The sequence below is a fragment of the Mus musculus genome, chromosome 14, assembly GCF_000001635.26.
Source record: "Mus musculus strain C57BL/6J chromosome 14, GRCm38.p6 C57BL/6J".
Lineage (NCBI taxonomy): Eukaryota > Metazoa > Chordata > Mammalia > Rodentia > Muridae > Mus > Mus musculus.
In genome coordinates, this window is record NC_000080.6 from 33923201 (window position 1) to 33939236 (window position 16036).

General features: G+C 50.1%; 1 protein-coding gene across 1 annotated transcript; it reads left to right on the plus strand.

Moving 5' to 3' along the window:
• The first annotated feature begins 386 nt into the window (after positions 1 to 386).
• Gdf10 (growth differentiation factor 10) lies at positions 387 to 13314 on the plus strand. The gene is made up of 3 exons (NM_145741.3): positions 387 to 1002; positions 8645 to 9576; positions 11122 to 13314. The coding sequence occupies exons 1-3, from the start codon at positions 696 to 698 to the stop codon at positions 11311 to 11313; spliced, it is 1431 nt and encodes a 476-aa protein (NP_665684.2). The 5' UTR covers positions 387 to 695; the 3' UTR covers positions 11314 to 13314.
• The last annotated feature ends 2722 nt before the right edge of the window (positions 13315 to 16036 follow it).

Genomic DNA, 16036 nt, shown 5'->3' on the forward strand with positions numbered 1-16036 from the left:
TCTGGGTCCTCATGGGGGAGCTGTCATCTTCCAACCACATAGCCATAGCATGCCATTGCAGGGACAACCCCGCAGGCGGGCCCCCTCCAAAGCCCGCCCAGCCCCCGCGACGCCCTGGCTCAGCTGCAGGCAGCGACACTCCGGAGCCGGCTGCGGGGCTAGTCTCCGGCTCTCGGCGGGGGAGCGGGGAGCGCGCCCGCCCACACCCACGGCCCCCACACTCGGGAGCGCACACCCCGGCGCGCGCACGCCCGCACACCGGGACGCACGCACAGCACACCGGGGCCACAGACCGTCTCTTGGCGGCGGCGAGTGGGGACACAGCAGGATCCCCGCCCCCCGCACCCCCGAGGGCGCTATCGGCCACCTCGCCCCGCCCCGCCCCTCGAACTCGCCAGTCCCGGCGCCGCTCCGTGGGCTGCAAAGTTTGCAGCGCGAGGCCGTCAAGGGAGCGCGCCGGCGCGGGCTCGGCTGAGCTCCACGCGGCTCAGGATAGCCGTGGTCGCTGGCCCGGCGGCGCGGATGCTCGGCGCACAGCGCTGCTACAGAGAGCCAATCCCGATACCTCGAGTGGGGTCATCCGGGCTGTCCGAGTCCCACAGGGACACTCCAGCCGCGGACGAGGTGCACAGCCAACACTGAGCCCTCCTTGTCTGTTCTCCTGGGCTCAGACCCTTCACCACCGTTACTCAGCCATGGCTCCAGGTCCTGCTCGGATCAGCTTGGGGTCCCAGCTGCTGCCCATGGTGCCGCTGCTCCTGCTGCTGCGGGGCGCAGGCTGCGGCCACAGGGGCCCCTCATGGTCCTCATTGCCCTCGGCAGCTGCCGGTCTGCAGGGGGACAGGGACTCCCAGCAGTCACCCGGGGACGCAGCAGCCGCTCTGGGCCCAGGCGCCCAGGACATGGTCGCTATCCACATGCTCAGGCTCTATGAGAAGTACAACCGAAGAGGTGCTCCACCGGGAGGAGGCAACACCGTCCGAAGCTTCCGTGCCCGGCTGGGTAAGTAGAAGATGCACCGGGAGTCCTAATCCATCAGTTCTCTATCTGTTTTCTCTGTTCCTTCGCAGCTTTCTTCTCCCTTCCTTTCTTGTACTGACTTTTAATTCATCTTTCCACTGACAATCCACTCAGTTCCCTGAACCAGGCCAGAGCTTGCAGTTGGGACAAGTGGTACTTGGTGGCAGACCTCCTGTCCCTGGGAGCTTGCACAACTGCTGGACAACTATCAGCATATACTCAAGGCTTTAGGCACAGAATGGAGATGGGCATGGACTGAGGACCATCCGTGCCATAAGTTGTGCTGGCACTTGCTGTATGGGGGTCACAGGGATTGCTCAGCGAGTCACAAGGCAGCACCAGTGGAAGTGCCAAGCACGGAGCCCGGATAGGAAGCTTGATTTGGGTAGCAAGAAAGCACAGAGCACTAAGAGCCTGTGACCTCAGGACGGAAAACTTCAGAAGAAAGGTCTCAGAAAAGGTCCAGAAGCACCTTGCCCAGGTCCTGGTCCATGCCCCACTTTACTCTCTTCACACCTAGGGATGAACTTGCCAGAGGCCATTTGACAGAGGCTCTCCCCACCCTCTTCTTAGGGAAGGTGGCTCTGAGCCCCAGCCCACTAACTTTGGGCTGAGAAGCCCTTGCAAGGCCCGGGCTAAGTGCGGGAGTGCTGAGGAAGTGAAGTCTGGGAAGCAGGTGGTGAGAAGACCCTGGTTGTCATGGTGACTGCTCATGGTTTCAGAATGCCTTTCCAGAAAATGTGGGCAGGGGTCTCCTGCAGTCCTGTCTGGGAGGAGGCCGTTCCCCAGGAGAAAAATCCTTCTGTCTGCGCTCTTCTTTCCCAAGGTCGATAGGCGCAAACCTTGGCGATCTTCGAGGCTGACCTGTACAGCCCCAGGGCTTCCCACCTGCTGCTCACTGGGCGCCATCTTGGCTTCCGATTCAGACAGAACATGGGTAATGGGGCATCTTTTCCAAAGAACAGAGCCTTCGTCGTACCAGGATGTGTTCCTAGGTTCTAGGCCAACTCTGGCCTCCCTGGGACCTTTTAGTCAATGCCTGGCATTCGTTTCTGGAGAAGCTTTATTAAAGTAAGCCCCTTAAGGAACATTTGGCACTATTGAGTTAAATCATTAAAACTATGTGGACTTGTTTGTACTTTATAAAATGGGCAGCACACAGCAGCATCCCCCTTTCTGGGGTGGAAGAAAGATGAAATGGAGTAATACTGTACGTCCAGCGCCCTGGCCAGATTGAGTAGTGTTGTAATGCTTGGAACAGAAAGTACTGTGATTGGTGCTTTGTGTTCCTATAGGCTTGAACTTGACCTGTGTTGCCCATTAACTCTTGCCCCTGGAACCTTGAAGTGCAAACAGAAAGGTCGTCAGGGGTCACCACTGCAAGAAGTGAGCGTATCCCACTGGGCACAAACATCTGCTGCAGCCTGGTTATGGAGGGGTACAGTAGTGTCTGTTTTCACCATACCAAGGTGATGAGACTTCCTAGCACAAAATAATAGTGAACATTTTAATGGCCTGGGGACTGGACCTTAAATCCAGCACTCCCATTTCACAGATAAGGACAGAAAGACAGATCAGGGGAGAAAGTTGTTGCATCAAGGAGGCAACAACAGCCATTTCCACTGCCACCCTCTCTCCATCAGAACTAAGCTCAAAGCCTGGGAGCAGATTATCAGTCAGGTTGGAAGAGACAGGTTTAAGAAATCAGAATTCCCGTGCAGTCCTGAAGTGTCGAAAAGTATCCTTTCACTTGGATCCCTGATACAAGCTAAAGAGTGAGTTCCAACTTCAGCAGTTACTGTCCGTGTGCTGTGGGACCTGTCTCCTCCCTGTTCTGAACATGTTTTCTTGTGTGTATGTAGACGAGGTGAGTGGTGAATAGAAGGTAGATTCCTGTCTGGCATTGGTCAGAGTTTGGTTGTTTGTACCTTGCCTAGACGTATCTGCATTGCTTCATAATTAGTCTCAGATGTTCCTTCCACTTGATCTGGAGAGCCGTCTGTTGGGGTGTTGTGAGCAGAACACAGACCCCTTGCCTCCGCCCTGATCCTGGAGCCTACTAATCCCAGCAGACTCCACACCGGCAGGTTTCTGCTGTCTCCCCAGGGTAGCACCTACTCCCAAAACCTGTAACAGCTGTTTCACCCTCATCTGCAGGAGGCTTAGGTTCTGAGTGTGAGTCTGTTGGCAGCACCCTGACCCAGTTCTCAGACCCCACCAAGGGACAGCACTTCTCAGGACTTCTAAGTGTTTCTTTCCACTTCTAAGTTGTGACTCCCCTCCTAACTGATAACAGCTTTAAAGGAACTCAGAAGTGGCAAGTACTTTGAACAGTTCTTGCTATGTGCTCATTTGCAATTTATTAGCTTTTAGCTAGATCACACCAACACTCCTTGCCCTCTTCCTCTCCTCCCTGAAGTGCACTTTGTTCCCTATTAGCCCAAATCTGTGCAGGGGAAGCCTTTGAGCCTGGCCCTAAGGGTTTAGGTTAGACCACCATTTACCTTCACATTCCCAATGAATGATCTGAGTTTAATCCCAAGCTTGACACCCACCAGTGTCACACCAAACTAGTTTTCTTGATCTCCCAAAACTATGCAGCTGTCAAAACCACCAAGCCAAACTCATTTCATTCTCCAGTGCATTAATCCTAGTTCTGTTACTTTAGCAAAATACCAAGCATTGGGTAACTTGTCAGGAGGAGCAGGATTTATCTGGCTCGTGTCCAAACATGGTGATAATGCTTCTGGCGGGAAACCCTGGGGTTATGCCTCAGTGTAATAGACGCATCCTGGCTGGAAGACGTGTGAGAAGGGCTGATCAGGAGGCAAGACAGAGAACCAGAAGGCGGAGGGGGAGGGGGCAGGTAGCCTTTAGCCAAGTGTGACAGCCCTCCCTTGGGAACTAAGTAGGGTCTCTTGAGAGAAGTGTCTTCAGTGACCTAATGACTACCCATTAGATCCTACCCCCTAAAGATTCAGTACCCATAAAAACTGCCACACTGAAGACCAAATACCCTGCCTTTGGAGACAAACCAAACCCAAAACATATCACGGGGCATTTCCTAAGCATTTCATTTGGAGGACACACAGATGCATAGAATATTGGTTTCACCTCAAGTAGCTCATGAGGACCCAAAGAATAGGGCTGTGGGACAGATATGGTAGGGCGATGGCATGCTGAGGGTGCCCAGCAGGATCCCCAAAGGTAGCACTGACAGGGAGAGGACAGGGAGGTTTTCACAGCTAGAGAAGAACACGGCAAGCTAACAGGAGGGTGGCCTGTAGAGGTGAAATCGTCCATTTTGTAGTGGAGCTGTTGGATATTTGGTTAGGAGGACACAGGGGAGGCAGATATGCAGGCTGCAAGCAATCCCAGAGAGCCTGAATTTTGCCTGTTGAGAATGGAATGATATTCCTGAGGGGGCAGGGCGCAGAGAGAAAGGGAAGGAGTGGGCAAAAGAAGAAGAGGGAGAGAGAAGCCATTTTGGTTTTTTTTAAGGCACAATAATAAACATAAGTTATTCCTAATGACATATCCAAAGAGAAGCAGAGTTAAAATAGTATTTTGTAGAATTATTCAAGTCGTACACAAAAGAAAATGGACATATGTCTACAGACATATGCACACATGCAGGCGTGTGGCCATTTCCTAATAGGTTGTATTTTCTGCATGCAAGTATTTCCATCTACCACTGACATTGAGGTATCTGCTGTGCCCTTTAGTCTCTGCAGTTCTTCCCAGGAAATGACCTCTACCTATGGGTTTTGCTGAGGGTCTTTACACAGTTGGGATATTAACCCTTTATTTTCCATGGGTGATGCTTTTGACGAATGTGTATGACATTGAGAGTTGACAATTTTAAGGTAACCGTTACACTTGAGGCCAGGGGAGAAGCCATGATGAAATGGTTGCAGCACCTACAAAGACAACAGTGACTGGGGTTGCTTTGAAGTCTGAAGGGAGGAAGGAAGAGAGAGAATTCTCTGCTTCTGTTGGAGAATTAGATGGCTGAGAAGGCCTCCTACTCGAAAGACCCTCAAACAGATACCAGACACAGGCCTGGCCTGCTTCTCCTCTGATGACAAGGGACTGGTCCTCTACTTCCACTTGCATAGAAGTTCGAATCTTCTGCATGGTGTGCCTACTCTCTTGGGTACATCATGACAATAGATAGAGCACATTGGGGGAGCAAAGGCATGCGTTTCAGGTGAGGGACACCAGAGGGCACACCTGATTTTCCTCTCAGCAGCTATAGGATGTACCTGCTCTTTCTGATGAGTGAAGACGCCCCCATTTTGTTAGCCATAGCAATGGAACCACTCTGCCCCTGCCCCTTCAGGTGTTCCTACAGTGCAGGGGGCTGTACTAGGAATCCCATGGCTCACATCTGTTTCTGAGCAGCAGCTCTTAGGCTCTTGCTGGGATCTAGAGATACCCAGTGAAGTACATCTGGCAAAGCCCCTGTCCTCTTGGGAAATGTGTTCTGGAAGGCTATATATATAGTATCAAACAAATACACATCAGGGTGTTAGGGATGCCCTGAAGACAAAGTCAGGGTGAACCGTGCTGAGTGGGTCTTCAGCCACAGGAGCCAAAGGGTGATACCATATGAGCAGAGGTCTGGAAGAGGCCTGACTGATGGGAGAGCTATGAAGAAACAGGTACCATTCCAGACACATGCCACTCATAGGAAGGCCAGGAGAATGGAACTGGGGTGGGGAGGAGAGAAGTAGTTGGGATGGTTGACAAGGACCTCAAGTGGGGACTTAGTAAAGGATGGAGTAATTAGATGGCAGGACCTGAACAGGAGAAGTATTCAATTTGAATATTCCCATAATCTTGTGCCTTGCTCAGACAGGGCTCTGTAAAGCCCTAATGTCACCAGACCCCGAGAAGAATTATGCTCGTTATCATTCTGTGTTCCCAAGAGGCTTTGACTGCCTTTGTCAAGGCTCCAAGCACCACGCTGCAGACCATTTGCAGATATTTATTGGGAAATGGGATGGATAAATGGAGAAAACAAGGAGGGAGGGTGTCTTCTCATTGGCTATGAGACAGGAGCCACAAGACTATCGCACAGTGTATAAGACTTCTCTTCTTGCTTTCTCCTTGGTGCCCTCTGCCTCCACCTAGCTGGAAACATTAGAGATGTTCCTACTGTCAGCCACAGCCTGGAGCTCCTGACTTGCATGCATGCAGGCATATGCATGTGTGGACCCCCTACTCTGGGGATGGGGATAACCCAACTGAACCTCAGCATTTCCCACAAGGGAGAGTCTTTTTGAGAAAGTTGCCCAGTGAGGGGTGAGCTCCCTCTACCCAAATGCATCCAAGCCAAGTGTAGTAGCACCCTTCCTTCTCACCAAGTGTAGTAGCATCCTTCCCTCTCACCTGTCCTATGGAGGATCCTCCCCACTCTGGACCAATGAGCAGGATAATTAACAAAGCAATACTTGAACTGGATTGAAGGCAAACACAAGCTGCCAAGTCAGATGTTATAGAGACCAAGTGGTAGTGAGCATGTTTCAGTTTATATAGGAAACCCTTGCTCTGGCATCCTTGATCCTAAGCATACAGCATGAGCCATTTCTTTAACCTTTCAAGGGTCAAATTAGCTGAGGAATCTAGTCTCACTAGAGGAGTAATGAAAGAATAACGCACAGAGTGTGATGTTTTCTTCTAGGGCCTGGAGCTTGTTTTCTAGGGCGTTTTCCAGCTTAGGGGTGTATGCTACACATAGTGAGCTTCACTGCACATAGATCAGTGACCAGAAGACAGAAGATGACAAAGGCTCTCCCCTGGATGTCTGCATGTGTGCTGTGCAGGAGCCCCAGGCCACGGCCAAGATCAGGGAGACTTCTCTGTAGTTTCCAGCTAGGTCGTTCTGCACATTCACAGTCCTCCTCTGAGATGAGAGCTTCCCCAACTTCCCCAATATTCATAGCTCCCCCACCCCCAACCTGCCTGTTAGGAGGTAGGACTCCACATCACGGCACTCAAAGCCACAGAGTTCTGGGAGGCCAGGTTTAAGTCCTCAAGACAAAATATCCAGGTAGTGAGTCGATTTTTGGAAGTTTTTCAAATTTTTAATGTTTCATTATTACTTTCTGTTTATGTGTGAGTCCCTATACATATGTATGCATGTCTTGTGCTCAAGGAGACCAGAGGAGGGCATCAAGTCCCATGGAAGTGAAATTACAGATAGTCATGAGCTATTGTGTAGGTACTGGGATCCAAACCTGGGTCCTCTGCAAGAGCGGCAAGTGCTCTGAACCACTGAACCCCTCTGCAGCTCTAAGTCAAGGGTTCTTGAAAAATAACCCCAGCTCATCCTCTGCAAATGGCTGCCATACAGACAGATCTGTCTCTAGAGGAATGTAACACCTCTTCAGTACACGCCTTCTGGGCTTACAAGCTCTGATCCTCTCTCAGCTGTACCAAGCAGGTAAAACTTTGGTTGGAGAAGAAGGAGAAAATCACCCAGCCACTTTGGTCTTCTCCTGGTCTTCAGTGACTAAGGTGGAAACGACAAAAGACCTTCTCTCCCCGTCTGAAGTCTAGAGAGGACTTCCTCATGGCAGAGAGTTTACCTTGCTGTCAAGGCTGGGGTGATGGAGGTGGCTCTGGGGAACACCTGGTGGAGCCAGGAGGGAAGGAGAAGACTTCCAGCCGCCTCTGGAGAGCACGGCAGATGCACTGAGTGTGCCTGGCCCTCCTCAGCGTGGCCTTGCATCTCCAGAGGGCAATGTGAGCCTTGGAGTGGAATGACATACTGTTGTCCCCATATTGCTATCTCCTTGAAAAAACAGTTTTGGGGGGTGTTTGCTTTTTGTCAAGATGGAGTCTCACTATGTAGCTCTGGCTGTCCTGGAATTCACTATGTAAACCAGGCTGGCCTCAGATTCATCAAGATCCACCTGCCTCTGCCTCCCAAGTACTGAATAATAATAATAATAATAATAATAATAATAATAATAATAACAGCAATTTATAAGTCCTGGGACATAAAAAAACACCGAATGACTGCTTTTAATCCTATATCACTTTAAAAGGTGCTAAAACTGCAGCAAGAAAAAAGTGAAGATCTCTTATTTCACCTCATTTGGAAGCGTGATCACGCTCAACAGAAGTTGCCTTTAGAAACGGCATAGCTCAGGCACTATGAGGATACTTGAGGCAGGTCCTGTAACTAACCCAAGCTCTTAGTGAAGTTGTCAGTGACACTCATTTGCTCTTTGACAGCCAGTGAAGGGCAAACAGGGAACAGCGGGAGCTTTAGTGTTTTATATATACTTGATCATCACCCTCTGTCTCTCCCCGCTCCCTCTCTCCCTCCCTCTTCTCTCTCTGTGTCTCCTCCCCCTCCATTTCTCCCTATTTCATCTTGATTCCTCTCAACGGGATGAAGACAACCCCCTCCTTTTGGATCTCAGTGGTGCAAGTTCATCGAGGGTAACAAAGGGGGTCCCCTCACACCTTCAGTGTGAGAGCTGCAGGGCGGGAGGAAAGAGAAGTCAGCCCTTCCAAATTTCCCGTCAGTAGGAATTGTTTTGCTATCCCAGTTCTAGTCAGAAACCCTAGAAGAGGGTGAAACAGGTTGTGGTTTGTCTTTCCCTTGCAGAAATGATCGACCAAAAGCCTGTGTATTTCTTCAACTTGACTTCCATGCAAGACTCAGAAATGATCCTCACAGCCGCCTTCCACTTCTACTCAGAACCTCCACGGTGGCCCCGGGCTCGTGAGGTATTCTGCAAGCCCCGAGCTAAGAACGCATCCTGCCGCCTCCTGACCCCAGGGCTGCCTGCACGCTTGCACCTAATCTTCCGCAGTCTTTCCCAGAACACCGCCACTCAGGGGCTGCTCCGCGGGGCCATGGCCCTGACGCCTCCACCACGTGGCCTGTGGCAGGCCAAGGACATCTCCTCAATCATCAAGGCTGCCCGAAGGGATGGAGAGCTGCTTCTCTCTGCTCAGCTGGATACTGGGGAGAAGGACCCCGGAGTGCCACGGCCCAGTTCCCACATGCCCTATATCCTTGTCTACGCCAATGACCTGGCCATCTCCGAACCCAACAGTGTAGCAGTGTCGCTACAGAGATACGACCCATTTCCAGCTGGAGACTTTGAGCCTGGAGCAGCCCCCAACAGCTCAGCTGATCCCCGCGTGCGCAGGGCGGCTCAGGTGTCAAAACCCCTGCAAGACAATGAACTGCCGGGGCTGGATGAAAGACCAGCGCCTGCCCTGCATGCCCAGAATTTCCACAAGCACGAGTTCTGGTCCAGTCCTTTCCGGGCACTGAAACCCCGCACGGGGCGCAAAGACCGCAAGAAGAAGGACCAGGACACATTCACCGCCGCCTCCTCTCAGGTGCTGGACTTTGACGAGAAGACGATGCAGAAAGCCAGGAGGCGGCAGTGGGATGAGCCCCGGGTCTGCTCCAGGAGGTACCTGAAGGTGGATTTTGCAGACATCGGGTGGAATGAATGGATCATCTCTCCCAAATCCTTTGACGCCTACTACTGTGCTGGGGCCTGCGAGTTCCCCATGCCCAAGGTACTACTTCTATGTTCGGATCTTGTCCCATCCTAACTTGGCTCTGTCCCAATTGGCCGCCCCTCTACCTGCCTGACCTGTTTTATCATTTAAAAAAATGGAGATGATGCATCTCCTGTCTGCAGAGACAGAGACAGATGTCCCCATAATCTGTTACCATTTATTTGGTCTCATGGTACTTTTTTAAGTGTTGGTTTTTATTTTATTTTATTTTATTTATTTTTCTGAGACAGTGTCTCTGCATGTATCCCAGGTGGAGGGGTTTGTTGGGGGGGGGGGGAACATCCTCAGAGATTGAGTCAGTGCTGCCCCCTGGTGGACAACGTTTGTACCAGGGCTCTCCTGTTTAGCCTGAACCAGGAGAACTGACCCCAGTGATCAGATTGCTTTGAGGTCACTGGCTCTCCCAGTGAGCTGTCCCTGGCTTGGCACATTCAGTGGCCCTGAGCTTTCACCTTTCCCCAGTCTGGGTTAACTCCATCTGTCCATGCCCCTACAGCAGCCTGTGTTGCAGTAGGCTGGCCCAGTCAACCCTCAGCACCCACAACAGTCTCCATCTCAGTTAATTCTGCCGACTCCTCCGTGGTGTCTTCCAAGAAGGAAAGTCAGTTCATAAATCCAATTTGAACCTCAATAAACAGACCGAGTGGGAAACCCCAGGCCCAGATGTGGGCCGTATAATCTGTCTGGAATTAAGGGGCTTTCCCTCATCCATGCATGCACGAGAGAGAGGAAGGGAGGCGGCTGGCAGAGAGAGATAATCCGCTGAGGGGCTTCGCATGGGACCAGGACAGATGTGGGCTCACAGCGGCTGCTTTGTCAGCCTGGCTTACTGCCTCCCCACCTTCAGAATGCCAGCTGAACCCCACATGTGCTCCTGCCCCCTCTCTGGCTGCCTCCCCTCTCCTGCAACAGCACAAGGCTTCTTGTCAGCGACAGCTCTGATCAGCCAGGCAAGAGTCAAAGCCCATGACCTGGCTGGCTGTGTTCATCTTTTTTTCCAAGCCAGACCACTTCCTATGTGAGACACCTTGAGCATGTTTCTTGGCCATTTTAAGCCATGGTATCTGTGTCAGTACAACAAAGGTCATGTTGTCAATATGCATTAATAAGATGTCAAAAAGAGACTGTCTGAATGCTGCCCCTGTCACCCCAAGTCAAGCACATATTGAAATGCCTGTCTGTGGGCCCGTGCCACACCAAGCATATCATTTTGGTTTTAACCAGGTCACTCTGGAGGCATGTCTGCTGACTGGGTGAGGCATAGTTCTAGGCTTTCCCTTGCAAAAGTCTCCTTCCAGCTCCAGGTGCTCTTAGCAGGCGCCCCCAAGTGGCCAGTTTCATGTAGCAGATAAAATATCCCATTTAGGCTGGAATAAATGGGCAGACCCAGGAGCACCAGGACTGAAGCCTGTGACAGTTTCAGAGGAAACACGCCAGCTCTGGGCAGAGGCCTTTTCTTCCAGGCCACCCCTTACATGGCCTCCTTCGAGAAGCAGTGATAAACCGCATGCTCTGAGCTAACTGTCTTTTCTCATCCTGCAGATTGTCCGCCCATCCAACCATGCCACCATCCAGAGCATCGTCAGAGCTGTGGGCATTGTCCCTGGCATCCCAGAGCCATGCTGTGTTCCAGACAAGATGAACTCCCTTGGAGTCCTTTTCCTGGATGAAAATCGGAATGCGGTTCTGAAGGTGTACCCCAATATGTCCGTAGAGACCTGTGCCTGTCGGTAAGATGGCTTCAAGATAGAAGACAGACCTGCTTCATCCCTGCCCTGCAGAGTGGCAATCTTGGAGCCAGGGCTTGACTCGGGGAGGTTCCAGGTGCTAGACAGAGCTTACAGGCAGCCCTGCTGGGACCAAGAAAGATCTGCCCACCACATCGCAATTCTTCAGTTCTTCCGTGCTGGTGGTAGCTCTGTAAAGACGTGTTGAGTTCCTGGAAGAAATCTGGAATTAACTGTGGTCTGCAATTTGCCCATCATCCCTGCCCACACTTTTCAAGGCCTAGAAATAACGTGTGTCCTCAAATGTCAACTCCAGGCATTTGTCCTCTCAAAACCTAGAAAGACTATGCAAATCTTGGGGTACTCCCCCCCCCATGGCAGTTTAAATGCTGTTTTAAAACCCTCAGGCTGCATTCTAGAAACAGGGCCTAACCCATGGCACGAGTGAGTATTTTCTCTTACGTTTCACTACACGTGCTTTTATACATGCAGTATGCACATGTAATCACGGTTGATTTCTTCTTTTAATATATGTATTTCTATTTCAAAGCAAAACGGAGAGAGTCGATCCCATCCCCTGCAGAGGTAATAATGCAAGTTAGGTGTGGGTTGTCTAAGCATGTGTATGGAAATAATACATACAGTAATATGCTGGAATACTAAAAAAGTAACCAAGATTTTATATTTTTGTAAATTATACTTTGTATACTGTAGATTGTGAGTGTTCTGTGTTTTTATGGAAAGCTAATAAATTAAAGGTGCGGAGGTATCTGGAAAAACTGAATGTCACCATTCCACAATATCAATTATTCCCTTCTCCAGCCTGTAAGTCCCTACCCTGGGCTAGCATTAAAATGGAATATGGTTCCAGGATGGCACAGATACTGTCCTAGAGCTTCCTCATATCCCTAACCTAGTTGATTGGCAAGTGTCTGTGTCACCTTTGGTATTAAGTGACAGGAGCAGGTCAGTGTGATAAAAGCAGAAGGAGATTTGACATATGCAGCTAGGAAATATCTCAGGAGCTCCACAGTTCAATAGGAACTGGAAGGGCCAGACGATCTCCCAGAATCCCTGTCCCCAAAGGTGACCCCAATGACTCTACTATGAACAGCATTGGTGTGATGCTGGCTTTCCTTACAGTGATTATTCCAGAAGCCCTGGGTTGGGCAATTGTCAAGGAGAAAAGAGGTGCAGCCTGAGACAGACGCACCACAATCCCTTCAGCCAGGGATAGGGGCACAACATTGGCCAGGGACCTCAGCACAGAGACCTACAGCTGCCAAGGCTTGCTAAGGAGGGAGGGAGGGAGCTGAGAAGCAGCTGGGGCTGCCGAATTCAATGCTCTCTAAGGTAGTGTTCCAGGAAATGCAGGTGAGGCGAGGAAGGAGACAAGGAACTGTGCACACCAACCCTCACCCAACCACCACATCCATTTGGGCTGGGCGCTGCTCTGCTGTTTGCAAAACCCTTCACTGAGTCCGGCTTTAGGGAAGGGAGATGGAACGTCTGTTTCCAGCCTGCCCCTTCATGAAATGCTACCTCCCAATTCCTGGGCCTTCTGCTCAGGAGGCCCCAGTGGCGTGGGAAGCCTGGGCAGCCTCGGAGGAAGGCTGCAATGACCGAATTGTGGTCTTGGTGAACTGCAAGAGCATCCAGAACAGGTAAGTGGGAGAGACATAAACGGGACTTGATGAAGTCTGTCCACATCCTCACATCCCATCCCCTGAGATGCTCCATGTGCCCTAGGACATCTGCAGACACAGATACCCGCGCCCGTTAGCCAGGCAAGGAGGGACTATGACCTGCCTGCAGCACGTGACACCTTAGTCCCCTATCCCCGAAGGAATGCACAGGAAGCTAAATGAGTCCTTCCAAGCTTTTACAGATGGTGTGGGAGTCTCAAGCTGACCTGCAGACTTGGCGCTTCGCTTGCCGTGTCACACACGGTTGGAACATGGTGGAATATAATTATGTGAATAGCAAAATAAATTAATACCAGGGCTTGAAATGATCCCGCCCTTTCTTCCAAATATTAGATTCTGCTTTGCCTTCCTCACTCAGTTTTGTTTTTTCCCCCAATGAACTGCTTTCTCCCTTCTCATAGCTATGATATCTTCACTTAGTTCTTTCTGACATTTGTAATTTCTGGGAGACCACTGGGATTCTCAAAGGCCTGCAACCTCTCCAAGTCTTTGTCTCTAGACGTCTGGGATGAGTCAGGGCAACGTGAGAGGCTCTGACTGAGATCCAGGCGTGGGCAGGGACATGGGCAGGGGGTCAGGCCCATGAAGGCTGCATAGTACTCATGGGGGAAATATGAACGGTGAACCCCACTCTGTGGTGGGAGGAGCTGGTGTCATCGCTGAACACCTCTAATTTAGGAAGCAGCCTCTTTTTCATATGTAGCATCTCAGAACACATCACCAAGGACACCTCCCTCTTCCCTGCAGTTCTTGAGAGGCAAACCATGCCCGATTGTTCAGAGGAACAAAAATACATCCCTGTAGGAGCTGCATGGAGTAGCCAGAGGTAGGGAGAGCTGCGACTGAGAACCTGCTCCCAGTTGGCCCTTGATAAACACTGAGCCACTCGCCTGGCCGGTGACAGTGCCCAGACAGCACACTGCTTAGAACTGCAGTTCTCAAAGTGTGATGTTTGAACCAGCCACACTAAGCGCCTAAGAGCTGGTTGGAAACACAGAGGCTCAGAATAGATCAGAAAGCTGTGTGATCCCAGCAGGTCATTCCGATGCACGTGTTCAAACCTGTATATGAAATATGCTTTTATTTACTAGTGGTCGTGTGCTTTTCAGGCTCTCTCTCTCTCTCTCTCTCTCTCTCTCTCTCTCTCTCTCTCTCTCTCTCTGTGTGTGTGTGTGTGTGTGTTTGTGTTTGTGTGTGTGTGTGTGTGGTAGTTTTCTTTAAGCGGAGAAGTTTTGATGAAAGAGGAGAATTGTATGAGTTACAAAGTGAAACATGAAAAAGCAGCTGTCCCTCAGAATTAGTGGGAGATGGGTTCCAGGGTTCCACTACATACACCAAATCTGAGGATGGTTAAATCTCTTTTATTAAGTAGCCAGGAGAGATGACTCAGCAGGTAAAAGAGCTTGCTTCTCCTTCCAAGGAGCTAAATTCAGCTGCTATCGCCCATGTCAGACAGTTCACAGTTGCCTCTAACTCCAGTTCCACAGTATCTGCCACCTTCTCTGGCCTCTGGGCACCAGCGCTTACATGACACACACACACACACACACACACACACACACACACACACGTACACATAAATAAAAATAAGTTTTAAAAAGCATAAAACAACAACAAAGAAATGCAGAAATGAAAAAAATGCCTGCTCCTCTGATCAAATCGTTATATTGTATATATGAATGAAAATGCTACATTGCATCTTACAGATATGTGCAATTTCTATGTGTCCATTGAAAGTCAAAATACATTTTAAAATAAAATAAAATCACACCAAGTTGTTATACTGCATTGTTTAGGGGAAGGAAACCTCCTGCAAACACAAATCAAATGCAGGGTTGTTTGGGTTTTTTTTTTTTTCAATTGTTTTTAACCCCAGGGTGATAGCATCTAAGGATGTGGAATCCATAGACACGGGGAGAGGCAGCTGTATAGTTTAGTGTGTCCTTTGACACATAACCAATGTTAAATATTTGAATAAATAAATAGAGCTACTCAGCCCCTTTTCATTCCCAACTCATGCAGTCAGATTAGAGGAGGGAGCCTAGGACTAGATTAGACTTGACTGACAGATACAAGAGGCAGGGAAGGGGAGCCAGCTCAAAGGAGCATCCACAGCTTGGGGAGTAGAACAGAAACTGGAGAAACACCGTTATCTGTGAAAGCTTGTGTCCCCAGATGTTGGTGAAGTAGAATAAACTAAGTTGGGCTCTCATTTCATAGCTGTGGAATACAGCTCACTGCCTGAGCTTGCCAGCTGGCTTCCTCCTGGTCTCCCAACCATGCCACCTCTTACCCTCCTCCATGCACCAACATCAGGTACTCAAATGCAGGTGGCACCTGCGGTGTTCTCCTGCAGCCAAGTCCATCTCTTCCTTCTTATCTGACCCCACCGTTGGCCTCCTCCTTCCTCTGAGGCCCGTCCTCAGGCCCTCCCACCTCTACCCGGAAATCTGTGTCTCCATCACAGCAGTACCATCTCCATTTGGACTACTGAAGCAACATTAGGCATCTGGTGGCTCTCACGGTATTTTATGAATGATAAATGCACACACTTATTAGAATACCTCAGACCAGACACTTGGTGTTATCAAGATTCTGCTCTTGCGCTCTGTAAAAGCAGAGCTCAATCTGAAGCATCTCAAAACCTGGATTTGGGCCTGATGAATCACTCTCTAAGGTGCCTTCCTTCTAGAGGCTGTATACGTTCAAGGACATAGTATGACAAACTACCATACTGTTATCTCCAGACCAACACAGGTTCAACTGCATGACCTCGGGGACCCATGCATATCTAGGTAGAGATCTGGAACCCTAGACCTTGTTTTGCAGTGAATGTGTTCACTGTCATGGTGACAACTCTATTGCACATATATAAGGGGCTCCAGGCTGGAAATTTATGGGTAGTGCTGACCACGTGGGCCTTGACTCACACCGCACTCACCATCAAACCTGAAGTTTCCTGTGGCCTTCATAAGACACTAGTGAACACACTGTGCTTTGGCCCTTATGCTCAGACTCTTTGAA

Bases quoted from the DNA above. Each gene is read 5' to 3' on its own strand.
- Gdf10 (NM_145741.3), top strand. From the start codon at position 696: ATGGCTCCAGGTCCTGCTCGGATCAGCTTGGGGTCCCAGCTGCTGCCC. The intron at 1,003-8,644 runs GTAAGTAGAAGA...TTTCCCTTGCAG, and splicing joins AAGCTTCCGTGCCCGGCTGG to AAATGATCGACCAAAAGCCT. The intron at 9,577-11,121 runs GTACTACTTCTA...CTCATCCTGCAG, and splicing joins GCGAGTTCCCCATGCCCAAG to ATTGTCCGCCCATCCAACCA.